This window comes from Geotrypetes seraphini, chromosome 11, assembly GCF_902459505.1.
Source record: "Geotrypetes seraphini chromosome 11, aGeoSer1.1, whole genome shotgun sequence".
NCBI lineage: Eukaryota > Metazoa > Chordata > Amphibia > Gymnophiona > Dermophiidae > Geotrypetes > Geotrypetes seraphini.
In genome coordinates this window covers 47242187-47269504 of record NC_047094.1, presented here as the reverse complement: position 1 = coordinate 47269504, position 27318 = coordinate 47242187, and the positions used below count along the sequence as shown (strand labels likewise).

General features: G+C 47.8%; 1 protein-coding gene across 7 annotated transcripts in view; it reads right to left on the bottom strand.

Moving 5' to 3' along the window:
- Nucleotides 1-27318, bottom strand: part of GLYR1 (glyoxylate reductase 1 homolog) — a 104929-nt gene that overhangs the window by 61751 nt on the left and 15860 nt on the right. For all 7 annotated transcript variants that reach the window (XM_033963847.1, XM_033963844.1, XM_033963842.1 and 4 more), the window contains 4 exons: nucleotides 24794-24830; nucleotides 17771-17850; nucleotides 15527-15665; nucleotides 11579-11818 (listed from right to left, as the gene is read on the bottom strand). In XM_033963847.1, coding sequence (XP_033819738.1) covers nucleotides 11579-11818; nucleotides 15527-15613 — 327 coding nt within the window. In that variant the 5' untranslated portion in view covers nucleotides 15614-15665; nucleotides 17771-17850; nucleotides 24794-24830. The remainder of the gene's footprint in view (nucleotides 1-11578; nucleotides 11819-15526; nucleotides 15666-17770; nucleotides 17851-24793; nucleotides 24831-27318) is intronic.

The following is a 27318-nucleotide window of genomic DNA, read 5'->3' as shown; positions in this document are numbered from 1 at the left end:
TCGCTCCATTATAGAGCAGTATCTTTGTATTAATGATACAGGAGAGATGGGCGACGGTATATGTGGAATGCACTTAAAGTTGTGCTGAGGGGAGTACTTATCAAATGAGGGGCTAGGAAGAAACGGGCTTGGGAGGCTAAGTTGTTATAGCTTAAGGAATTTCTTATCTGGTTGCAGGTACAGAATAAATTGACATCAGATAAGGGAGTAGGGACCTGTTGTGTCAACTCAAGAGAAGAGCTACGAAAGATTCAGTTGGAGGAGGTAGATTTTTTACACTCTAAGTTGAGACAACAGGTGTTTGGATTTGGAAATAAATCAGGGACTCTACTAGCTAGATATCTTAAGGGACGTAGGTTTCAAAATTCAATTTGGGAAATTAAGAGAAGAAGGAGCACTATCATACAGACTCAGATATTCGGGGAGCTTTCTTGTCCTACTATTACTTCTCTGTATCAGGGGGAGTCTGCAGTCACCGGGGACCACAAAGAATCCTTCCTGGATTCATTGAATATTTCCAGGCTGAGCATACAGGATGAGGAAAGATTAAGGGACCCCATTACTACTTCTGAAATTATGATGGTAATTAAGAGTCTGAAGCCTGGAAAGTCACCAGGGCTCGATGGCTATACGGGTAGATTTTATAAACAATTTGGGGAAGTCCTTAGCAGTTTATTAGCAAGGGTGGCCAATGGGGTAAGAGGGGAGCTCCTTTCCACTGTCCATGGGGGAGGCCGGGATTATATCGTTGCAGAAGCCTGGTAAAGACCCTACTTGCTGTGGAGCATATAGGCCTATTTCTCTCCTCAATGAAAATGCAAAAATTATGGCTAAGGCTTTAGCGGGGCGTTTGGCTAGAGTTTTGCTGGGACTTATCCATGTTGACCAATCGGGTTTCAACACTAGGAGACAAGTCCATGATAATGCGAGAACATTTGTTGGGGGGGGGGCACAACAGAGACAGGAAAAGAAAGGTATCTTAGCCATAGATGCTGAAAAGGCCTTTGATAGGGTCCAATGGGCTTTTTTGTGGGCTGTGATAGGACGAATGGGTCTGGGAGAGAGGTACTGTTCGTGGATAAAGGCTTTGTATAGCTCCCCGAAGGCCTGTCTGAAGTAGAGGTCTGCACGGGAACGGGGATTGCGGGACTCCCGCGGGGATCCCCCTCCCGGCTCATTGGACTCCCGCAGCGATCCACACCCCTCCAGGCTCATGGGATTCCCACGGGGATGAAACTGGGATTCCCGAGGCCTGGCAAGAAAATTAGTAGAAGATAAGACAAAAGCAGAAACTGGGACCAAGATGATGGAAAAACAAAATGTCCCACCAGATACAGCAAGAGAGATGTTCAAAGTGGGAGGCTCAGCCCCCTCTTGTGGTTATACCACAAATTGTGTTTAGTACAAAATGAAGTACTTGCTGAGTTTGTTTTGGGGTTTCCAGTTCAGTTTTGGCACAGTTTTCTTAAGCAACAATTGTTTTGAAAAGTGCCTCTCTCAATTCTGTTTTAAATGATTTTTATGCTGTATTGTTTGATTCCTTGTTCATTGCTGCATTAAAAACCATTTGTGGATCTTGGAAGGACCTCTCACATGTTACCTCTGCCTGATGGTGGAACCATATTTGTTTGCTCTACAGATATGAGCTTTATATTGCCAAAAAATCCAACTCTTATTCAGTGGCGTACCAAAGGGGGGGCGGGAGGGGCGGTCCGCCCCGGGTGCCAGCCCTGAGGGGGTGCTCCCGGCCTTGCCGTTCATTCCCCCCCACCCCTGAAGGACCGCTCGCCCCAATGACCTTCCTGCACCACCTGTGAAGCAGCCCGCAGCAGAATCGCGACGTAGGCTGAGCTGCTTGGGCGCTGCTTCCTGCGCCTTGGTCCCGCCCCTCCTCTGACATCAGAGGAGGGGCGGGACCGCGGCGCAGGAAGCAGCGCAGGGAACGCTGATGTCACGATTCTGCTGCGGCTGCTTCATAGGTGGTGCAGGAAGGTCAGTGGGGCGAGCGGTCCTTCGGGGGTGGTGGGGGGGGATTGAACGGCAAGGTCAGGAGCATAGGTAGTGCTGCTTCATAGGTGGTGCGGGGAGGCCAGGGAGGCCAGCGGTCCTTCGAGGTGGGGCGGGCAGGCAGGTATGCAGGCTTTCAAAGGGAGGGGGTGACAGGCAGGCAGGCAGGTCTTCAAGGGGGGACAGGCCTTCAAGGGGGGGGGAGGACAGGCAGGCCTTCAAGGGGGGGACAGGCTTTCGGGGGTGTGTGCAGACCTTCAAGGGGGAGGGACAGGCCTTCAAGGGGGGGGGTAGGCAGGCCTACAAGGGGGGCAGGCAGGCCTTCAAGGGGGGAACAGGTCTACAAGGGGGTGGGACAGGCCTTCAAGGGGGTGGGACAGGCCTTCAAGGGGGTGGGACAGGCCTTCAAGGGGGGTGCAGGCCTTCGGGGGGGGGTGCAGACCTTCAAGGGGGTGCAGGCCTTCGGGGGGGTGCAGGCCTTCGGGGGGGTGCAGGCCTTCGGGGGGTGCAGGCCTTCAAGGGGGTGCAGGCCTTCAAGGGGGGGACAGGCCTTCAAGGGGGGGGGACAGGCCTTCAAGGGGGGGGACAGGCCTTCAAGGGGGGGGACAGGCAGGCAGGCCTACAAGGGGGGGACAGGCCTACAAGGGGGGGGGGACAGGCCTTCAGGGGGGTGCATACCTTCAAGGGGGGGACAGGCAGGCAGGCCTTCAAGGGGGGGACAGGCCTACAAGGGGAGGTCAGGCCTACTAGGGGGGGGACCCTGGTTTAGAAGTACACGGAGGGAAGGGGGTGTTCAAAGAGACGTGCATATGCCAAACTTTGGGAGGAGGAAGAAATAATGGGTCTGAAAATAGAGGAGAGGGAGAGAGATGATGGACCATGGGATTTAGGGAGGGAAGGAACAGAAAGGGAGAGAAATTGGACACAAGGGATGGTGTGGAGGAGGGACAGAGATACTGGATAGGAGGGTAATTGGGAAAAGAAAGGGAGAGATGGTGGACTCTGGGGTGGTGGGGAAGGAGAGAGGGATGCCAGATGAAAGGGTAGTTAAGAAAAGGTGGATCTTTGGAGGGAGATGAAAAAAAGGAAAGATACCAGACTTCCTGGGGAGGGAAGGGAAATGGAAAGGGAGGACAGAGTTGGCAGATGGATGGTTAGCATGCAGAAAGAAGAAAGAAGGAGACCCTGGCAAGCAAGTTATCAGAAGAAAACCAGAGCCTTGGACCAACAAGATTTGAAATATAACCAGACAACAAAAGGTAGAAAAATTAATTTTATTTTCTGTTTTGTGATTATAATATGTCAGATTTGAAATGTGTATCCTGCCAGAGCTGGTGTTGGACTGCAAACGTGAGCTAGGATTTAACAGAGAGAGGAAAAGTCCTTTTTGTTTCTTTATTTTATTTACACCACAGCGCAAGTGTGGTTAGGAGAAGCCAAAGGGGGTGAAAAAGCTATAAAACCCACCAGGAGTTTTGAAAAAAATCACCCAACTGGGCAGGAAAATCGAATTGAAAAACCAATTCAATAGGCTGAATCGAATCAAAATTTTTTTTCCTGAATCTGGCAGCATTAGTTTGCGCTACTATCTTAGACTTTAGGACCTGGAGAGATGGCATACTCAGTACTTTATAATGCAAGTGAAACGAGGATTTGGTCAGACTTTTGAAGGGTCTGCAGAAAAAAAATATTGTATAGGCCGGGGACATGAGACAACAGGAAATGGGAACTTTTCTTCCTTCTATTTTTGTGAATGGAAAGGCTGAGGATGTCAGAGAGTTCAGTTAAAATATGTGCTTTATAAGAAAATATAATAATGTGTTTTATAAAGTTTATAGCATAGCTGGCCTACCCAGTGAGGTGTTCCTAGTGGTGATGGTGGCAGCGTGTCAATGTGTTGAGAGGAAGAGGTGGTCTGGGAAATTCTGCTGAGCAAACTCCGGGCCCATTTCCACCACCCATTTAGTCCACTCCACTCAACTGGTTCACACACTGAGTGGGTCTTTGGGTGTTGTTTTGGGATCTTTTCCAGTGGTTTATCAGTATCTCCTTGTGGTCCAAGGAAGGAAACTTTGTTATCCTTAGCATTGACCTACAGAATATGTTTGTAACAGCGCTGCTTGTGTGGCATTAGGCTATGTAGTGATCGAAAGAAAAAAACAGACCTTTGCACATTTTTGCACTATATGGTGGGTGTATGAGGAGATTCACATTTCCTGCACAGCTAAGTCCATGTGAAGTTACCTTGTGCTGTATTTGACATCTAGCAAGGTCTCTGTTTGAAAGGAAAGATCTAAACTTAAAAATGAAGTGGCCAGAAGTTATGGTAAAAGCAGATAGTGTAGCTGGTTTTAAGAAAGATTTGGACAAATTCCTGGAGGAAAAGTCCATAATCTGTTATTAAGACATGGGGGAAGTGTCTGCTTGCCCTGGATCGGTAGCATGGAATGTTGCTACTCTTTGGGTTTTGACCAGGTATTAGTGTCCTGGATTGGCTACCATGAGAATGGGCTACTGGGCATGATGGACCATTGGTCTGACCCAGTTAGGCTATTCTTATGTTATGTTCTCATCTGTAGGGGCCTTTGTTTTCACTTCTTATTTTAATGTATTTTTTTCTGGGAACTTATCAGTGTTTTTTATAATGGGAACAAAAATGGAAGAGAATTAATGTGTGTGGGATGAGGGGGTAACTAATTTCTTCAGCTAAATAATTCAATCCACTTCAAACAGGCATAGGATAACTCACGCACCATTCACACACCCTCCAACCAAAAACGTCAAAAGAAAAAAACTGTTCGACAACCTCCTAGCCATTCGAGCTGCAACACTCGACCCCCAACTCTACAACCAATTGACATCAACCACAGACTGCAAAACCTTCAAAAAGAAATAAAAACCCTTCTATTCAAAAAACACATAAAACCGAACTAACACAATCAGAACTGTCCCAAGCATCACCTGCAACTACTCCATATATACTTCTGATGTCATGACAATTCAGACATAATTTATGTTATGTTATGTTTGGAATATAAGAAAATTTTCACTGCCTGTTTCTATTCTGACCATTTATTCCGTTTCATAATCATTACAAAAAATATTTTTTTACATGGGGGGGGTGTCAAAAAATGATGGGCCCCGGGTGCCACATACCCTAGGTACGCCACTGCTCTTATTTCTTTTCACAAGAAATGGTTGACCCTACAGTCACATGACCTAATGTCTATTCTAATTCTTTCCGGTGTTGTATGCATCTTTTATTTCTGTTCACTGTTAATTGTTTATATTGTATGTTATTGTTGGTTTAAATAAGCTAACGGCCTCTTTTACAAAGCCACGCTAGCGGCTGCCGCACGGCAACAGCCCCGAAGCCCTTTAAATCTCTATGGGCTTTGGGGCCATTAGCGCAGCGCAGCCACTAGCCGGCTTTGTAAAAGAGGCTGTAAGATTTTTTTTTTAATCAAAACTGTGTAATAGCTGCTTTTTATGGGGACAAGCAACTTTTATGGGGGACAGGCGGAGACGGAGGGGATTCCTCAGGGGGACAGCGGGGATTCTGGCGGGGAAGGGTGGGGATGGGCGGGATTTCTGTCCCCACGCAACTCTCTAGTCTGAAGATTAATAGTTCGTATACTGACTTCTTTACACTAGGGAAGGGGACCAGACAGGGTTGCCCCTAGTCCCCTCTATTATTTGCTATTTCTGTGGAACCCGTGGCAGAGTATATTAGGGCACATCCGGACCTGAGGGGGATAAGAGTTGGGAGCTATGATCATAGGATAGCGCTCTTTGCTGATAACATTTTGCTATATATCCAGGAGCCAGAGCACACTCTTCCTGTCCTGATGGGTATATGGAGACTTGAAAGGATTTAAGGTCAACATGGATAAGTTCAAATTTATGGAAATAACGTTCACAGCTGAGGAGGCGAGGGGGATAGGAGAAGTTTTTCATTTTCGTAGGGCCCGTTATTCGATATTTGGGTATCTATTTACCCTGAAATCTGGGAACTCTTTATAAATTTAATTATGATAAGATTATTCAGCAGATAAGAACAGAGCTGGTGCAGTGGACGGGTTTGTGGCTGTCTTGGTGAGGACACATAGCGGTGATAAAAATAAATGTGCTCCCTTGAGTTCTTTTTCTATTTCAGACTGTGTTAATGGACTACCTCCTCCTAGCTCCCCTTCCTTTCTCCTCTCTCCTCCCTCTCCTGTTCCCTACTTCCCTTCCTCTGATGCCTTGCTCCCCCTCTCTACCCTCGCTCCCCCTCCCCTTGTCTTTCTACATCCCCTCACCTGCCTCTTCTTCGAATGCCTATAATTATTTTGTCCTGTAACTTTACTGTGAATGTCAATTGTAACCCATTCTGAGCTCCCGGGAGAACGGGATAGAAATCTAAATAAATAAATTTGCCTATTCGGGTACCTATTGGGGTTTTACAGGGACTGCAGAGGGAACTTTCTCAGTTTATTTGGTTGGGGAAGGCACCCAGATTAGCGAAGAAAGTCTTATAGACGCCTAGGGACAGGGAGGGGAGGCAAGGCAGTCCCCAATTTATTTGGTATTATCAAAAACAATGGTCAATCAGGGAATTCCTTAGACTCCACCCTAAGGAAATCCCCGATTGGCTGAGGCGCCACAGGCCCCTCCAAATGGAGGAGCCCGAGGCGCCTCAGCCAATCAGTGCCTTAGGCCCCTCCCCATGCATCAGATGATGCATCGGGACATGGCCTAAGGCCAGTATCGCAGTACTGGGCTTCTTCCTGCTCCAGAAGACAATCACGGGAGGCCTCAGGAGCAGGAGGGACTGGGCACCCCTCCTGCTCCCAACAATTCTAAAGGTACGAGGAGGGGGTGGGCTGGGCCCAGCCAGCCTACTACAGGGAGGGAGGTGAGCCAGGCCCAGCCCGGCCAGGTGGCGTTTAAGATGGCAGGAGGGAGTTGGCTTCCCTCCTGCCTTGTGTTGGCAGGGCATCGGCGTGCAGGGCATTTTTTAGGGGTTTGGGGAGGGAGGCAGCACTTCGGGTGTGGGCTTTATTTTTTATTTTAACTGAGCAGTTATTTTGCGTGTGTAATACACACAAAATATCTACCCGATTAAAATATATATATATTTTTTAAAGCTGTCAGAAGCCCTGAAAGCAGTGACAGGAGGCTCCTTCTTCTGTCACTACTGTCAGAGTCTGCGCATGCTCTAGGATCGCTCTCTAGTGATCCGTGCAGGGGGGCGTGCCAATGATATTCTCCATTTGCATGCAGCCCTTTAGTGAATTTGTCAGCCTGCATGCAAACGGAAACGGATCGCACACAGAGTGGAGGGTTAGTGAATCTAGCCTTATGTACTTTTCAGTTTATATTCTAAACCAGTGTTCTTCAACATTTTTACACCCATGGACCGGCAGAAATAAAAGAATTATTTTGTGGACCGGCAAACTACTAAGACTGAAATTTTAAAAAAATATTTCCGCTCCGTCTCCACGAGCTCAATCCCCACAAACCATCTGATCCCATCCACACAAGCTTCAGTTATGATTTTATATTGAACGTATTTTATTAAAGAATAAAAAGAAACAATATTCTGGACAATTGTCATTTTATAAATACAGAGCTAGGACAAACAAAACCCTGTCTCCCCTCCCCTTCACATATATCCCCTCTACTATCAAGAAAACTGAACAAGCCAAATTATTACAGAATGCTACACAGAAATATCATGCTAACAGAATACTGCAGTCACACATGACAGGAATAGTATTAGGGGAGTGCCCCCTGGTCAGAGAGAGCCCTAAGCCAGCTGGAAGCTAAGTAAGCACTGTCTGGGCTTTGTAGTCCCCAGTTATGTCTCTAGCAGGATATATATTTCAAATCTGATATATTCTAATGACAAAATTGAAATAAAATGATTTTTTTCTACCTTTTGTTGTCTCTGGTTTCTGCTGTCATCTTTTTTTCATTCTTTTCCTTCCAGCGTCTGCCCTGTCTCTTCAATCCAGCATCTGCCCATTCCATCCACTGTCTGCCCCTTCCAGAAACTGTCTGCCTCTCCCTGCCATCTCTCCTCTAGACCACCCCCCCCCCCCTTTGGTCTGGCATCCATCATCTTCCTTCTGTTCCCTCATGGTCTGGCATCTTTCTCCTTTCGTCTCTCTTTCCCTTGCCCCTGTGGTTTTTAGCATCTCTCTCTTCTCATTTCCTCCGCTCAGATCTGATATCTCTGTCTCCTTCTACCATTCTCTGGCATCTCTCTCTCCTCTCTCTCTTCCTTTTCTGGTCTTCCTTCTTTATTTTCTGCCTCCGTCTAAATTAAATTCTTTCTTACTATGCAGTCCTGTTTCCCTCTTTTCACTGTGTCTACCCACAGCATGCCACCCCTTTCCTTCACCCCTCCACTATCTCACTAACTCTATCTTCTTCCCCCATCCAGCATATGTCCTTTTTCTTTATCCCTCCTTCCATCCAGTATGTGTTCTCTTTCTCCACTTCCATTCAGCATTTGCTTTCCCTTATCCCCACATCCATCATCTGCCCCTTCTCCCCCTTCCATCATCTGCCCTCTTCTCTTTCTCCCTTCTCCCCACTTCCGTCATCTGCCCCCTTCTCTCCCCTCCATCATCTGCTCTCTTCTCTCTCCCCCTTCTCCCCACTTCCATCATCTGCCCTCTTCTCCCCACTTCCGTCATCTGCCCTCTTCTCTCTCCCCCTTCTCCCCACTTCCATCATCTGCCCCTTCTCCCCACTTCTGTCATCTGTCCCCTTCTCCCCACTTCCATCATCTGCCCCCTTCTCTCAATCTCTCCATCCACCATAGGCCCATCTCTCTCCCTTCCTCTCACCTTTCTTTCCGATTTTGGCAAAAAGATTGGCAACGCCCCCCTTCCCCCACGATGGCACTCAAGTTCGGCAACGGGCCTCCTTCTCCCCCCGGCATCAACAGCACTTCAGATCGGCAACGCGGTGCTCAGTCCACAGCTTCCCTCTGACTCGAACTGCCTGGGCGGAAACAGGAAGCCGCGTCAGAGGGGAAGCTGTGGGCTGAGCACCGTGTTGCCGATCTGCAGTTCTGTTGATGCTGGGGGGAGAAGGAGGCCCGCTGCCGAACTTGAGTGCCGTCGCAGGAGGGGGGAAAGGCCCGTTGCTGATCCTGCGTGCCAGGGGAGCCTGCTGCCTATCTTGAAATGCGTTGCAAGGGGGGGCCCGATGCTGATGCCGCCCATCGCCATTGCAGCCCAGACGCTGATGGCCCCAATCCATCTCACCGGCTCTGCGCAGAATTTTCTGCGGACCGGCGGTTGAAGAACACTGTTCTAAACTAAGTCGTTAACATGTGTTAAGTACCCACTTATGTATAAATGACTAGAATACTGCTATTTACATACTTTCCTGTCATCTAAAACTAGGCAGCATCTTAGATAATCAACTCCCAAATATTTAGATATCAAGCATTTCACAACTTAATGTACCACTTTGCTTCAACACAATTCTGTAAGGTTGGGTCTACCTATAATATTTATTATTTTATGCTCAATTTTTATTTAAATTTATAAACAAGTACAACAAGCACCTTGTGGAAACATAGTCCATGTCAAGTAAAAGAGGAAAAGACCCATTTCTCAAATTAGGGAAAGGGAAGGGAATAGGGACATGTATACCGCCTTTTTGTTGCTTTGGTATTTCAAAGCTGATATTCAAAGCATAGGAAAAGAGTGGGAAGCAGAGCGGATCCCCCTAAGCTGAGGGTCCACTACATGTGGGGGCTCCTTTGCATCTTCCTCGAAATGCAACACTGAGGAGACCTGAAGAAGCTCCTGGAGCTCTTCCCACTGAAAAATGTGCACCACGGATGCATTCTCGCCAGCTGATGAAACCACAAAGCCACTGCTAATGGGATCTGTCCCCCCCCCGTGAGGATCCTGGAGGTCTCCCTTAAGGTCCAGGTCCTCATCAAAAGAAAACTGCTCCTCATATGCAAAATCATTATCCCAAGAGACCCTCGGCTGCTTGGATGAGTGAGGAAGAGACGGGGACATAACCGGCATTGAGGGGGGCCGAACCAAAGTGGTTGTCGAGGGAAAAATACCCCCCCCCCCCCGAGACCCCACAGAGTGGAGGCAGGATCCACAGCAGCCTGAAAATAAGCCTTACACAAGGCAAAAAACAAAATCAGAGGGAAAACCCCCTGGCGGCCCAAAGGAACTCCCTGCCACAGCAGGGGACCCAGCAGAAACCTGTCTCTGTCTCTCCAATACAGGGGGGAAGGTCACCTGAGGCTACTGACAAGATGGAGGTGCTTCCCGCCAAAATCAGAACCTCTGAGGTCTGTATTGCTCCAGCTGCTTAAGCAGGCAAGCCGGCAGCAGTGGTAAGGGAGTCCCCCAGCACCATCGGCGGTAAGGGAAGCATTATTACCCCTGACCGTCGGTGGCTAGGGGAATCTCTGTGGGCAGCGAGTAATACCTAGGCTTCTCCGCTGTCAGCTGCCGGCACGCGAGTCACTCGCGAAAGGGACCCCTGGACGCTAGCACCCGATGCCGATGAGGATTCCTCTTCACAGTGGCCGGCACTGGACGGCTGCCTCGCGTGTGGAGCACAATGAGCACTTTTTCCCTTTAAAAGTGCTCATTGTGCAATATGCGACCTAGCTGTAAGAAAAGTGCCAGTTAACAAAGAAAAATCAATTACAAAGCACTGAAGGATCCCTTCAGACTGGCACTGCCTCAGGATTTTTTTTTGTTTTTCCTGTCAGAACTCTACTGGCTCTCTAAGCTATATGTCTTGCCAGTATCAGTGGCAAGACTTCCAGCTGAGGCACCTCTACAAAAATATGGGGAGGTGGAAGAAAGGGGGGGAGGGGCTCAACTCGTGACCCGTCGAGTGTGACACTCCTGAGGTCAGGCTGACCCACAAATAGGGTTCCGCCCAAGCTCAGTCTGGCACAAGAACGGGGACAAGGATGCGCTAAACAAATTCAAACAGGCCTAAAGGAGACTGGCACAGCTCAACTTCACCTGCTGAGAGACTGAGCAACGACTTGTTTGCAAGATGGAGCTACGGCTGTTAATACTACAACCAAAGTTTGGTCTCAGTCTCCGCCTGTTGGTCAAAGTGAGCTATTACCCATCAGTGAGGCTGTACTAGTCTGGAGAGGTGATAAAGAATTAACATTTTCTCTGCATAATGTGCTTTGTGGGTTTTATTTTGTGGTTACCATTACGTATTAATAATATTATATTGTGTGTATATGAAAAATGGATGGAAGAAATTGCATTACAATTAATACTACTGTTATGGGGGTGGGGTCAGGAGCAGAGCTTGGGTGGGCCTGGGCAGGGGTACTCAGTTGATATTTATTAGCCTTAGGAGGTCTTGGCTCGAAGAAGTTGAGAAACACTGCTATAGAGTTGAGAAACACTGCTATAAGTAATACCAGTAATGACACTGAGCCAGTGGTCAATCCAAATTTAACAGATAAGGTTAAATTCTGTATGTGCACACACAGCTCTTGGTGGTCTAAATGCATGGAATAAATCTCGAGGATATATATACTCCACTGTCCAAAAACACAAACCTTGTCATCCTTGGGTGGGCGTCCTCGTTTCCGGGGGCTTTGATTGTGGACTCCTTTTCCTTTTAGTGGGGAATTTGACCCTTTTTTTGCTGAAGTGGAAATAGTCCTCTTCTTCCCATCTCCAATTTGTTTCTTCACTTTGCCTTCAGATTTACGTTTCTCAGCAGCTGACTTCTGCTTACCTCTCTCCTCACTGGAATTACGCCTATTCTTCTCTTCTGTGGAGTTGTGGGAAGAGCCCTAGAATGAACAGAGAAATGACTAAACATGTATAACAGAGCCCAAGAGAAAGCATTTCATTCAAGCTGTTCACACAGGTTGAAGGGGTCCTGTAAGTAAACTCACTGTGTGCAGAAGACATGGTAGTAATTTGCAGATGTGTATGACACCTAAACATTTTATGAACTCAAACCTTAAAAAAAAATGCCATGGACAAAATTGAAAAAAAGGGGGGGTTTAGAAGACAACATCTATAGAAAGAAATTAGGTTATTACCTTACTGATATTTTTTATAGTAGATAGGTGTGTCATTCTGAACAAATAGGATATTCTCCCCATGCTCACGAACCTTGCAGAAGGAACACATTCCAGGTTTTCAATAGAGAATGACACGGGGACCGTTTACCGTGGTAAACCGCGGGTCAACGCAGTAAATCCACAGGAATGGAGACATTTGCAACTGGTTTACCGCAGGAATGGGGACAAGACCTTTCACTGCCCCGCGGGAATGGGGACAAGACTTTTTACCGCCCCGTGAGAGTGGTGAAAAGTCTTACTCCTGTTGTAAAAAAAAAAAAATTGCGCCCTTGTCAGACTCAGCATCTTCTCCCCAGCAACTCTTGTGCCTATTTTACCTCCAGGAGCCAGCCATGCCACGATGAAGACAAAAGGAACCTAAAACCAAAGCCTGAGACCAATGTGATTTGAAGAATAAAATTACCAGAGAACAAAAAGAAAAAAAAAAAATAATAATAATTTTATATTTTGTGATTAGAATATTTCAGATTTGAAATATGTATCTGCTAGAGCTGGTATTAGACATAACTGGGGACTGCAAAGTACAGGCTGTGCTTCTTTAGCTTCCTTTAGTCAGCTGGCTTAGGGCTCTCTCTCTGACCAGGGGGAAGTTGCCCTAGTTGCACTCCCCTAACATTATTCTTGCCAAGCGGTTATTCCCCAACAGGGTACATACATTTCCGAATCTGAGGTAGGTACACATTGTAATTCTGGGTCTAGGGCAAGTGCACAAACTACAATTAGTACTAAAAGGGTGTCCATGTAGCTCAAGCGGGAACTGCCTCAGAGAGACATAGCAAACATACTATATTGAGGGCTATGTTTGGGCAACAAGATCCTGGAATTAGAGACTGAAATGAGGAACGCTGACCTGGATGTGGTGGCGATATCTGAGACCTGGCTCACACACTCCCACGGGTGGGACATGGTCATACCAGGTTACAACTTACTTCGCCAAGACAGGGAGGGCAGAGTGGGAGGAGGTGTAGCGATATACGCTAAGGATGATATTAAAGTCACCAGAATCACAGATATCATGTACACAGGGGAATCCCTATGGGTAAATTTGGCCAGGGGGAATGACAAACACTTGTATCTTGGAGTAATATACAGACCCCCAAGGCAACAGGATGATCAGGATATGGAATTAATCGGCGACATAGAGAATATCACCTTACGTGGGGATACAGTGCTATTAGGTGACTGTATTACTATTAAGCTGGGTGGGTAACTTAAAAATTTTAATTGTAAGATTAATTTTTTTATTTTTAGAAGCGCTTATTAAAAATCAAACAGCAATACAGAGAGCACTACATGTACACTAATAAAAGAGGGGGCAAGGAAAAATGTGTGACCCTCTTACAACTGATGCAAAAATAGTAGTGAAAACAAAAAACATTGTTTCTATTAATTTTTGTTGTTAAAAATGCAACCACCCCACCTCTACCTTCCTGTCTTCCCCCTACCCCCCTTTCCAATCCACATATACTAACTGTATTCAAAGTGTACACAACACCTCTCATGTAAACCACTTAAAGAGCATTAGCTGCTAAAAAGGAGCTAAGACTCTCCCACTAACAGTGTTCATTTCTGGGAAGCTCTTAAATGTTCCATTTCACATAGAAACCATAACTAAGAAATCCATGTAACCAAAGATGACACAATATGTTTCCCATGTCTGGTCATGTTCAGCTGTGCAGCATGAAGTACCTGAAATTCTTTTTTACATTTATTTTCAATTTATATTCCGCTTTTATCCAAAGCAGAGTACAAAATAATATACATAATCACTAACAATAATAAAACAAAACAGAAAAAAAACCCCAAGCAATCTGAAGTCCTGCAATCATGACAGATATCAGATCAAATGCTGCTTCAGTAGTCTCTTAAATACAATCAAATTCCTCTGCTTTCCATGAGCTACTGGCCACTTATTTCATTCTCTCTTGGACCCACAATCAAATAAATCTTCTATTTACAAAGATTGTTTACTTTTAAGACCCAGAGCCTTTCTCCCAAAGAGAAATTGGGCAGGGTGACATTGGATAGGGCAGACAATTCTGAACAGCTTTCCAGTATGCCTGGTCCTTTCAACAGTTCACTACGTGTCCCATAGCTCCAAGATCAGGGTACCCCCCTCCAATAAGTAGAAAGAGCTCCCAGAAATGTATGATGTAGTCTAGCTGGCACAAGATGCAAGAAATAAACTATTTTGATTGTATTTTCTTTTACAGAAACAGCAAATGAAGTCATCCTTTGCAACAGGAACCCCTAGTTCCCACTCCCAGTTAAATCTATGAAATGTATAAGAAGGAGAATGAGAGACCAGATATTTATATAAGCAAGTTATAAGACCTCATAGAGAGCCTCCAAAAAAGAAGTCCTCATGTACCACTTATTGACTTATATTGGATGCTGACAAAGAGTGCTTTATCCGAGTATAAGCATATACATCAGACTGAGGAAGCTGGAATTCTTCTGATAAAGAATCAAACAGATCATCATCAAAAATTGTCCCCAAGTAGTTAGTCCCACTGAAGTCCACCCTAGCCCTGGAAAAGAAAAGGTATTGAATATCACTGGAGTATGAAGAAATAAATGAGATTCAGTCTTAGAAAAAAGGGTATCCCAGTAATAAAAAGTAGATTATACAGCTGGGGCAAATTGGCTAGAAGATTAAGATATCTGCAAGAAAACCACATCAAATGCTTCAATGTGCGAAAGCCCATCAAATCCTGCTCCAAGTGTACCCACAATTTATGAGAACAAACCTGGAAACACTCAAATGCAGCACATGTCTGTGCTGCCTTATGGTATCTACAGCAAGATAGAACATCCAGGCTCTCCTTATGCTTATCTTTATTCAAGGAGCCTGGGATGCTTATTGTGCCAAATAAAATGTATTAAATGGTCTTGAAGACCAGAGAAATAAGATCTTGGAAGCTGAAGTGGTAACACATGAAACAGACACATCAAGCAAGGCAGAATATTCATCTTTTTAAAGTTGTGATCCTGCTAAACCACAATAATTCTAAAGTATCCCAGTGCTCAAGATCTCTGCTCAATTCGCACACCAATGGAGGATTATTAGCCGAAAAAGGTCTCCAACATTCTTAGTTAATTAAACCCCCAAATAAGGAATCCCTCCCCCGGAGGCACACTTTTAGTAATAGAAAAGGAGGTCTTTAAAGTGTCAAAAGTAACCTGGGATTGTAAGATTACACATTTTAATCTCATTAATCACGGCATGCGAAGGCAAAATAGGAAGTCTCTTTTGTACATTGAAAAGGTGTTAACTCCTACTGGTGTAAAACATACAAAGGTAGATGTCAGGCCTAGCTTACATTAGCCATTGTAGCCCTTTGTCAAATTATTTGATAATTGTACAGTGGGCTCTTGTGTTTCCTTCAAAACTACAACTTTCATGTTTACCTGATCTTTCCCTTTGGATTTCTTCAGGAATTCTTCCACAGCATCTACAGCCTGCTGGAACCGCTTCCCTTTGTTAATTTTAATCATTTCCTCTTTGTGGGCATGATATGGCTTCAGCTGTTCTACTTTAATCCAAGCGCTGGGAAAAAAACAGAAAAACCAAAATCATAGTGCTATAGGAGGAACATCTGAAAAAAAAAACCAGCCCATTAAAAACATACAAAAGTCACTATGAAAGTAAACATATGGTTCTCACACAGATCTCTTTACACACACACTTCTATTCATGAACAGAACATCAGATATACAGAATACAACCAGTTATAATTTGGTCATACACTGAAAACTCATTTGTACAAGAGAATAATATACAGATTACATCTTACCACAGCACCACCTGCACCGGCCACAGGCACAAAAACCCATATTCAGACAGTCTCTCTTTGCTATGAATGCACTGTTACTCTCATCTGCCCCACACACACATTTCCATTAGAAAGGAAAAGTTGAATGTATTTTGTAATAGCTAGAGAATGACACGGTGGCGGTTTACCCGCGGGTCACCCGCCGAAAACGGGGAAGAAAACTAGCAGTCACTGCGGCGACGGGGACAAGGCCATTCACCGCCCGCAGGGCGGTGAATGGTCTTGTCCCCGCAGTGAGGCATGAAGGATCGCGCGGTCCCCGCAGCTCACACCCGCCTGCCCAATCGATTCTAGTGTTTAGCCAGCTCTCTCCCTTCTCCTCACCTTAGTTTGTAGATTTTCTTTTTCGGCGACCTGCACGCTATCAGAGAGCCGCGCACCCGCTGCTGCTCAGTTTCGATCTTCTGCTCTGACGCAACCGGAAACAGGAAGTTGCAGCAGAGCAGAAGATTGAACACTGAGCAGCCGCGCGTGCGCGGCTCTTTGGGAAAGCGTGCAGGTCGCCGAAAAAGAAAACCTATAAACTAAGGTGAGGAGAAGGGAGAGAGCTGGCTAAACACTAGGATCGATTGGGCAGGCAGGTAGTGGCTGCGGGGACCGTGCGATCGCTAGTGTTCCCGGCTCAAATTGGAAGGAGGGAGTGAAAGGGAAAAGGATTCTGGGCCAAGGGGATGAAGTCGGAAAGAAAAACCCACAGCAGGAAAGAAAGGGAAGGACTGGCAGGTGAGCCAGATGCTAGAAGCAGGGGGGGGGAAGAAAGAGGGAAAAAAGCTAGATGGGGTTGAAAAGAAGAGACACAATGGTATGGAAGAGGAAGATAGGGGAAATCTGGACACAGGAAGGTAACAGAAAGAGGGGAAATTATGTGCATGGGGCATAGGGACAGAGACATAAAGGGGACATGCCATGGGGATGGTATATGGACACAGGGGGGGCAATGACAGATACATAGGGGAGATATTAGAAATGGAGAAAATAGGAGCACAGAAGCGAGATGGTTTGTGGGGATGGGACAGGGACCGAGCTTGCAGGCTCCAGTGGCTTGCACAAATTACATTGTAACGTGCCATGAAAATAAGAGGAAGGAAGGTAGATAGGCCACGCGAGAGGAGCTGAAGGGTAGTAGAAAGGAACAGATGGTAAAGGAGGGAGGGAAGGGTGGTGGTGGAAAGGAATAGAACAGACATTGAAGGAGGGTGGAGAGGAACAGACCCCCAAGGGAAATGTGGAGACAGAGTGGGAAGAAGACAGATGCCAGACTATGCGGGAGCGGAGGGAAGAAGATGGGTGCTAGACCAATTGGGGGGGGGTTAAGGGAGAGGCACAGTAACAGCAAATGGAAGACGCAGAGAGAAGACACACAGTGGATGGAAGGAATTCAATGAGAAGATGTGGAAAGCAGAAACCAGACAACAAAGGTAGAAAAAAAAATTATATTTATTTATTTATTTTTTGCTTTAGGATAAAATAGTATATTAGTTGTGTTGATAAAAATTTATAAACAAAGCCCTGCCAGCTGAACATCTCTTTCTCTAGTTCAGCAGCAGGAACTTTGATTTATAAGAAAGGAATAAGCTAAATATTACAGTACTAAGGCTTATATGGATGCAGCGGGGACGGTGACGGGGCGGTGAATGGGATGGCAGTGGCGGTGACGGGGCGGTGAAAGGGATGGCGGTGACGGTGACGGGGTGGTGAAGGGAACGGCGGTGACGGGGCGGTGCAGAGGATGGTGGGCCGGTGACGGGGACAGATTTTTTCCCCGTGTCATTCTCTAGTAATAGCCTATCAGGCAAGCATAAATGTTGTAGGTACTCACTGATCTTCTGTCCCAAAAAACTTCACAAAGAAGCACTTTTTGCCACGAGGTTTCTTCAGATCTTTGGGAGGATTAACAATCTAAAACAGAAAAAAAAAGAGATTATGTACTTAACCTGGTAAGTTCTTTTCCAGTAGATATGTGAGATAAGAGAAAGACACGGGGGCTGTTACCCGCCAAAACAGTGGGGAAATAGAAAGTGCTCACCGTGGGTACGGGGACAAGGCCATCCACCGCACCATGGAGTGGTGAATGGCCTTGTCTCTGCAGTTAAGGGAGGGAATGCACGCGATTACCGATAACATGAAGCCCCCTCCCTCCCGATCGCCGCATCTATCTCCCTCGCTCCTTTCCCTTTATCTTCGTGGCACATTTTAATTTAATTTGTTCAAGCAGCCTGAGCCTGAAGTCGCGTGTGTCTGCGAAAGCTTCTCTGCTGATGCAACTTCCAGTTCCCCACAAACCATCTGATCCCATCCACACAAGCCTTGAATAATTTTATTAAAGTATAAAAAGAAATAATATTCAAATAATTGTCATTTTATAAACAAAAGGTCTGGTTGCTGAACTAGAGGAAAGAGATCTTCAGCTGGTAGGGCTTTGTTTATAAATGTTTATAAACACAACTACAATACTACTTTATCCTAAAGAAAAAAAAAAAAGAAATGAAATAGAAATTTTTTTCTACCTTTGTTGTCTGGTTTCTGCTTTCCTCATCATTCTATTCCTTCCATCCACTGTCTGTCTTCTCTCTGCCTCTTTCATATGGCAGCTCTGTTCATATGCCTCTACCAGAAACTGTCTGCCTCTCCCTTCCATCTCTCTGTCCGTCTGCCCCCCCCCCCCCCTCACCATTGGTCTGGCACTCATCTTCTTCCCTCTGCTCCCCCCATAGTCTAGATGTCTTCTTCTCTTCCCTCCTCCAGGTGGTTTTTAGCATCTCTCTCCTCCTTTCCTATCCTCAGATCTGGTATCTGTCCCCCCAATCCAGCATGTGTTCTTTTTTTTATTATTTATTTATCTCCTCCTTCCATCCAATATGTGCTCCCCTCTCTCCTACTGACTTTCCTTCAGCATCTTCTCTCCTCTCTCTCCTACCCACTAACATGCAGCATCTGCTCCTCCCTCCCCTCCCCTTCTCTCTCCACTTACTTCCAGGATGTTCCCCTCTCTCTCTCCTCCCCATTTTCCTTCAGCGTCTGTTCCTCACTCCCCTCCCCCTCTCTCTCCACTTCCCTTCAGTGCCCTTCATTGTGGTCCAACAGCCCCCTCCCTCCTGATCGGCATGGTCCAGGCATCTCCCTCCCTCCTTCCCCTCACCTTCGCTGTCGATTTTCATTGTTCTGTCTCCGAGCGGCCCGAGCCTTTTCTCAAGAAATGTGGGGCTGTTCTGAAACTTCTCCTCTGACGCAACATCCTGTTTCCGGTTGCATCAGAGGAGAAGTTTAAGGCAACCATGCGAGACTTGTGAAAATGCTCATGCCGCTCAGAGATACAACAATGAAAATCGCCAGGGAAGGAAATGGGAGTGGGGCTTCGGGAAGAACACAGGAAGGACAATGGACTGATTGAGGTGGAAGTCAGAAACAACTTTAGGTAAAAACTTAGGATGGGTGCGGAGAACCACCTTGTCGTGATGAAAGACCGTGAAAGGGGGGTCCGCAACCAAGGCTTGCAACTCGCCGATCCGCCTGGCGGAGGTGAGGGCAATTAGAAACACCGCCTTCCAAGTCAGAAATTTCAAGAGGGACTTGTTGAGTGGCTCAAACGGGGGTTTCATCAGTTGAGCCAGAACTACATTCAAATTCCACACGACAGACGGAGGCTTAAGAGGGGGACAAACCCTGAGTAACCCTTTCATGAAGCGTGTCACCAAGGGATGGAGTGACAGAGAGCGTCCCTCCAGAGGTTGGTGGAAAGCAGAAATCGCACTGAGATGAACCCGCACCGAAGTGGTTTTCAAGCCGGAGCGCGACAAATGAAACAAATATTCTAAAACCGAGGATACCGGGACTGATACCGGATCCAGGTGAAAAGACGAGCACCAGGTGGAAAACCTGGTCCATTTCTGCGCATAGCAAAGCCTCGTCGAGATCTTGCGGGAGGCTTCCAACACCTCCTTCACCGATTGAGACAGGTCCGGAGGAGTCAGGGAACAAGAAACCAGGCTGTCAGGTGCAATGACTGCAGATTGGGATGTAACATGGATCCTTGACTCTGAGACAGCAGAGAAGGAGAGACAGGCAGGGGAAGAGGCTCTCTGGCACTGAGCTGGAGCAGCAGGGAGAACCAGTGCTGACGCGGCCACCGAGGTGCTATGAGAATCATCGTGGCCGTGGCCGATTTTAGGTGTACCAACGTTCGCATGATCAGAGGGAACGGAGGGAATGCATACAGGAACCTCCCTTCCCAGTCGAGTAGGAAGGCATCCGCTTCCAGACGGTCCTGCGAGTACATCCGAGAACAATATAGTGGTAGTTTGTGTGTCTCCGGAGAGGCAAACAGATCCACCTGTGGCGTTCCCCAGCGAGCGAAGACCTCGCGTAGAACTGCTGAGTGTAGAGTCCACTCGTGCGGTTGCAGAAGTCGACTCAGTTTGTCCGCCAGGCAATTCCGTTCTCCTTGGATGTAGACCGCCCGGAGGAAGATGTTCCGGGAGGCCGCCCACTCCCAGAGGCGAAGAGCTTCGGAGCAGAGGGGCCATGACCCTGTTCCTCCCTGCTTGTTCACATAATACATTGCCACCTGATTGTCCGTGCGGACGAGGACCACCTGGTCCTGCAATATGTGAACGAAGGCTCGAAGTGCTAGGAAGATGGCTCGCAGCTCTAGCACGTTGATATGACACTGACGGTCTTCTGACGACCACAGGCCCTGTGTGCGAAGACCGTCGAGATGGGCTCCCCACGCGTACTCCGAGGAGTCCGTGGTCAGGACCTTGCGAAAAGGCGGAGTGCGAAACAATAGCCCCATGGACAGATTTGAAGAGTCTGTCCACCAACGCAGCGATTTCCGCAAGGGCGGAGTTACCGAAATGAGGCGAGACACCGGGTCGCACTCCTGGCGCCACTGGGACGCGAGGGTCCACTGAGGGATCCTCAGGTGTAGCCTCGCAAACGGCGTGACATGTACCGTCGAGGCCATATGGCCCAGCAGCATCATCATGCGCTTGGCCGACACCCTCGATAGTTGGGAGACCTGGCGGCTCATCCGTACCAAGGTTTCCACCCGCTGGGTCGGCAGGTAGGAGCGTAGGCGCACCGTGTCCAGCACCGCACCTATGAATTGAAGAGACTGCGACGGTCTCAACTGAGACTTTGGAAAGTTTATCTCGAACCCGAGAGTTTGCAGGAAGGCAATAGACTGTCGGGTCGCTGAGATAACCCCCTCCCTGGTCGGGGCTTTGATGAGCCAATCGTCCAGGTAAGGGAACACATGGAGTCCACGTGACCTGAGGGCTGCTGCAACCACCACCATGCACTTCGTGAATACTCGTGGGGACGCGGCCAGGCCGAAGGGCAGTACCCTGTACTGGAGGTGGAGGTCCCCCACCTGGAATCGTAAGAATCTTCGACAGGCGGGGTGCACCGGAACATGGGTGTATGCTTCCTTCAGGTCGAGGGAGCACATCCAGTCCCCTTCCCCCAAGAGGGGGTACAAAACCGGGAGAGATAGCATTCGAAACTTCTCCCGGGCCAGGAATTTGTTGAGCTTCCTGAGGTCCAGTATGGGGCGCAGGTCCCCGGTCTTTTTTGGGACCAAAAAGTAGCGGGAGTAAAACCCCGTACCCCACTGGTCCTTGGGGACCGGCTCGACCGCCCGAAGCTTCAAGAGGGCTTTGGCTTCGGTTATAAGGGTCGGTAGCTGCGAACGGTTGCAGGGGACTAAACTTGGGGGACTGTCCGGCGGCGAGGACACAAAGTTGAGCGAGTAGCCCTCGGAGACGATCCGGAGCACCCAAGCGTCTGAGGTAATCCCAGTCCATGCCTCCCGGAAGAACCGAAGACGGCCCCCGATAGGAAGGGGTTCCTGAGAAAGTGCGGAGGGGAACCCGCCCCGTCCGCTCAGCCCGTCAAAAGGAAGGCGCTGGCTTAGAAGGGCCCTGCGCCGGGGCTTGGGGTTGTCCCCCTCTGCCTCGCTGAGACGGACGTCTCGGGGGCGGTCTCGAGAAAGCCGGGGTCGACTTCTGAGGGTATCGGCGCGGCGGAGGCCGATAGGGTTTCTGCGGCGGGGGCCTAGGTTTGGGGCGGACCAGGGATGCTAGAGAGCGCTCCTGTTCCGACAAGCGCTTGGTCGCCGCATCCAATGACTCGTCGAATAACTCGGACCCCACACAAGGCAAGTCTGCCAGGCGTTCCTGCAGGTTTGGGTCCATGTCGAGGGTGCGAAGCCAGGCCAAGCGGCGCATGGCCACCGCGAGGGCCGACACCCTCGAAACCAGCTCAAAGGCGTCGTACACTGCATGGAATAGGTACAACCGCAATTGAGACAGGTTGGACATAAACTTGTCGAATCCTGCTCTTTGGGAGTCCGGTAACGAGTTTCGATATTGAGGAAGGTCCTTCACCATCCCACGCAAAAAGGAGGAGAAGGTGAAGGCGTAATTTAGAACCCTGGTGGCCATCAGGGAATTTGAATAGAGGCGACGGCCAAACTTGTCCAGGGTCCGCCCCTCCCTGCCTGGTGGAACCGCCGCAGAAACCCGTGAGGGCTGTGATTTTTTAAGAGCAGACTCCACCAGAAGAGACTGGTGTGAGAGCTGCGCCTTATCGAACCCTTTAGGGGGAATCGTCCTATACTTCGATTCCATTTTTGAAGGCACAGACGTGACTGTAAGAGGGTTTGACAAGTTCTTCAGCCAGGTTTGCAGAAGGACACTGTTGAGAGGGAGTCTAGGCACCTCCCTAGGAAGAATGGGGAGGTCCTGTTCCTCCAAAAATTCTTTGGAATACCGAGAGCCTACCATCAGGTCAATCCCCAGGGCTTGGGCCATGTCCTGAACGAAGGATGAAAATGAGGACGGCCTAGCCTGGGGAGAGGGGGTTCTCGACCGCCCCACCGAGGAGAGGGGGGAGGCCTCATGGGAATAATGAGGATCCCTAACCGATCCCGAATCCCAGGATCCCCTCTCGAGGGCCCTCGAGGGGGAAGGGGAAGTTATCCTCCTCGCAGAACCCTTGGGTGAGGACCCCGGGGTTCGTGGGACACTCTCCCGTTTCCTCGGCGAGGCGGCCCGGGAAGACTTCCCTTGGGGTGAGCGGAGGAGCCTCGGGTTGTCGAGGCGCAACTCCGACACCTGCAACGCCTCGCCCCCGAACGACGAGGAACGGTCGCGCCGAGGCGAGCCTCGGGGCCGCTTAGACTTCCTCGATCGACGCCCCGTCCGAGGTCGCGTCGAGGGCGAGGCGTGTCTGGAAGACCCGGAGGAAGAGGAGGAAAGACGGCGCACTCTGCGCAACTTTTCTTTGGGCCTTACACTCCGCTCAGGGGGTTCCCCCGAGGTCGAGGTCCGGGGCGGGGCCGAGACCGAGGTGAACGGGGTCCCAGTACCCGAGACCGAGGTCGCCGAGGCCGGGGCTCCCGAGGGAGCCGAGGCCGGGGCCTCCGAGACCGAAGGCGTCCAGGCCGAGGTCGAGGCCGCCGGAACCGCAGCACGCTGCAACACTTCCAGGGCTCCCGACAGCTCCGATGAGATCAGTGCTCGGAGGAGATCCTGGAAGGCCGGAATCCCCACGAAGGTGGGGAGTTCCGAGTCCGGGGCACACTCCCTGGAGGGTGACCTCGGTCTCGAGTATTCCCTCGGGGTGTGCGGAGTCGAGGTCCGATGCGGGGCCGGGGTCGACCCACCCGCCTTGGCCTGACTCGAGGATGGCTTCTTTGCTGAAGGGGATGGAACAGAGGACTTACCCGAAGCTTGCTTCACTGACGACGCCTTCGAGGAAGAGGGCCGAGGCGAGGCCGAGGCCCCCGAGGACGCCGAGGCCGAGGTCAAGGCCGGGGCCGAAGCCGAGGCCGACGTCGAGGCCTTAGGAGGCGCGTCGACGGCGAACAATTCGGCCATTCTTGCCTTACGGCGACGGAGGGCCCTGTTTTGGAAGGTAGCACAGCGATCACACGAGTCTGTCGGATGTTCGGGCCCAAGACAGACAATGCACCACCGGTGAGGGTCAGTGATGGAAAGCAACCTCTCACACCGGCTGCACTTTTTGAATCCCGTAACAGGACGGGACATCCACGAAGAAAAAGAAGAAGGCCGGGAACGTACCGACGTCCCGCGGCCACGGCTTCCGGGAGCCCCCGGAACCCGACGAAAAAACGAAAGACTTTTTTTTTTTTTTTTTTTTGAAAAGAAACGAAAGGAAAACAGTACCGCGAACTAATTCGAAGGGAAAAACAAACTAAACGCGGCAGCTAGAAGGCAAAAACACTGGAGCTCAGATCCACAGGGCTTTCTTGCTCCGCGGAAAAATTTGAACTGAGGACCACGAGGTGGGATGCGCCCTCTAGTGGGCGAGAAGGCACGCACATGCGTGGTGCAGTGTGCAAACTTGAAACTTCAATCAAGTTTGCTTGAAAAGCTGTCCGCGCCGGGGCTCCGTAGATGACGTCACCCACATGTGAGAATATCATGCCTGCTTTTCCTGGGATAATACTTAACTGCGGGAACAAGGCTGTACACAGGGCGGTGAATAGTTTTGTCCCCATACCCACAGCAATTATTTTTTTCTCCTCCCCGTTTTGGTGGGTTACCCGCGGCTTCCTATGGGTAACAGTCATCATGTCATTCTCTAGTATGCACCAATACTATAGGCTCAACAGCCATTTTTGCCACTGCCAGTTCTCAAGACTAGTGAATGAGATAACTTTCAAAAGTCTAACTATATCTTATTGAAAAATTTGTTAACAATTTTTGTTAAAAAAAAAAAAAAGAAAAAAGTTACTTGAACTTTAAAAAAGGCTTTGATCTGGAATTGATACCACAATGAACATTCAAAATGCCTATAAATTAATTGTCAGACTCACCTTTCCAGGCCATGGAGGGTAACGGCCAAGCTTTCCCCTGGGAAGAGAAGTAAAAAGAATATCAGTAATCCAAAAATATCAAAGTGTTTCGCATTATTGTCTCATATGCCACAAAATCCTTCTCACAAAGGAGATTAGAACACAAGCCATATATGAAATGGAAGCCCACAGGGCTGAATGCAACACAAACCAGGAAGCAGATCCATCACCACATTGTTGGGTTTTTTTTTAACTTTGAGCTGTGCAATGCTGTGTGCAATAAAGCAGCACTAGTGGATTCAATGAAGGGATTGAGAGGAGGTTCCACAGGAAATAAGGGGAGCAGCCCGATTTATTGTGTGACCGAACACTCACTAAGCTGCCATGGAAGGTCACAGTGAAATAGTAGTGTACTGTGTGCGTATTTCTATTTCCTGCCTCTGTACAGTACTTCCTCTTAAAAAGCAAGTTAGAGTGTTCAGCTGCACAATAAGGGAACAAATCATTCTTCTATTTTAACGGCTACCAAATGTACTCTCCTCCCACTGCCTCCTCATATATTGTGCTGCTGTTGCTCCAAACAACCACGGACACAGCAATGGGACATCCTGCAGCTAGCAAAGAGATGCAATGAGGCTCTTCACATAGTCTTTGGATAATTTTTACTGATATATTTTTCCAGAGCATTTCAATTTCTACTTTTAATAATTTTCCTAACTTCCCTGGGAAGAAAAAATACCTCTTACAGTTGTCAGTTATGCAGAAAATCCCCACCAGCTGCTAAAGCAACAGTGTCCATCTTTTGGCCAGAAGGCACACTACCGTACAAGTCACAATAGAGGCGAGTAGGGACAAGCAGAGGTCTGGGGTATAAGTAACCTCAGTGCTCCCTCCTAGTTAAACGCCAACTTCCTAACTCCTACCTGCCCCATGAACATAACATATGGGGGCATTTAGAAGAAGAGAAGAGAACCTGCTTGATACCAGATTCCCTTAGCCACCTCAGCTGTCCTGGGGCATTATCACTTACAATCCCAAAGGTCCATTTTTTATAAGGCACGAGTTTCAACATATCATTTGAGGTAGAAATAGAGGACTTTAAATCATATAATTCTCTCCAGGACAACTGGTAAAGCAGCATCAATTGGCCACGTAATATATAAGTTTGGGAATAGTGGCAGGATGGAAATCACAACTTAGTGGTCTGGGGGCTGGTTTTGACCCATGGACTTTCTCATCCTTGTGCTGAACTGCAGTATTAACCAAGATAAAGCCTGGGACCTGGGAAGAGACTAGAAAGCTTGAGGAAGAGGACTCCAGAACAAACATAGCTTGTTAATGAGAGCTTGAAGATATGTACTGTCTTTGTCATACCTTAGTAAGCAGCATTTATAAATTGGCACCTTTGACCTACATCTGCTGTTGATTTCTTTGGCCTAGTCAGTGGGCTGCATATAAACATAGTTCTGGTGCCAACCCAGTGGTTCAGCAACAGTATGCAAGTAATACTGTGAAGAGGGCATCAACATTTAGGCACTAAAAGCATGCATAACCAGAACACTAGCATGTGTGTGCAAATAAGTGCCACTATTCTGGCTGTGCACCCTTATATTTATTTATATACCATCTATAGTCTAAGTCAGAGGTGTCAAACTCAATTACATAAGGGCCAAAATCTAAAACACAGGCTAAGTCGCGGGCCAAATTTTTTATTAAGATACTTAGTCTTAGTAGAAGTATAGATCCTTCCTCACCCTGAGACACCATTCCAGCAATTCATCTGGTCATTTTCACCTCAAAGATGTTACCATACTTACTTTCAACTTTATTCAAATAGTCATTCTAGGTATAGGCAGCAGAACATTTTTTCGTTTGGTGGGTGGGGGGGCTGAAAGCTCTGCCCCAGACTCCGCCCCCATAATAGTTCTAATTGTAATACCATTTTTCCATTCTTCATATAGACACACAATATAATCTTATTAACAACACATAATTGTTAACCACTAAATTAAAACTAAACAAAGCACAATGTATGCTTCTCAACATTCATTCCTACTAGAACACCTGGCCTTGGTCACACATGCAGAACACAGATAACCCCTATGCAAATATGGGAACACAAACTAAAAGTACTAATATATACAAAGGGAACCCTAAGTTGTAAGACTCTGCATGCAGTACAACCCCAGAGAAACAGAAACAAATGCATTTCTTCCTGAACAGAGACAGCAGATGTAAATTCTCAAAGCTGACACAATTCAATCACTAAATTGAAAATAAAATTTCCCCTACCTTTGTTGTCTGCTGATTTTGTTTTTCAAACCATCTTTTCCCAGTCTCTGGCTGCACTTCCTTCTGTCTGTGCTCTTAACTATATATCCAGAGACACCTTATCCATTTGCTGTTTTTCTCTCCTTCACTTTCTGCCATAAAAGTTAATGCTAAAAATGGATGTAACATTCAACTTTCTTCCATTTTTCTGCTTTCTTCTCAAAATCTATCTACTTTTCCATGTCTTCCCTCCCCATCTATCCATGTATACCATC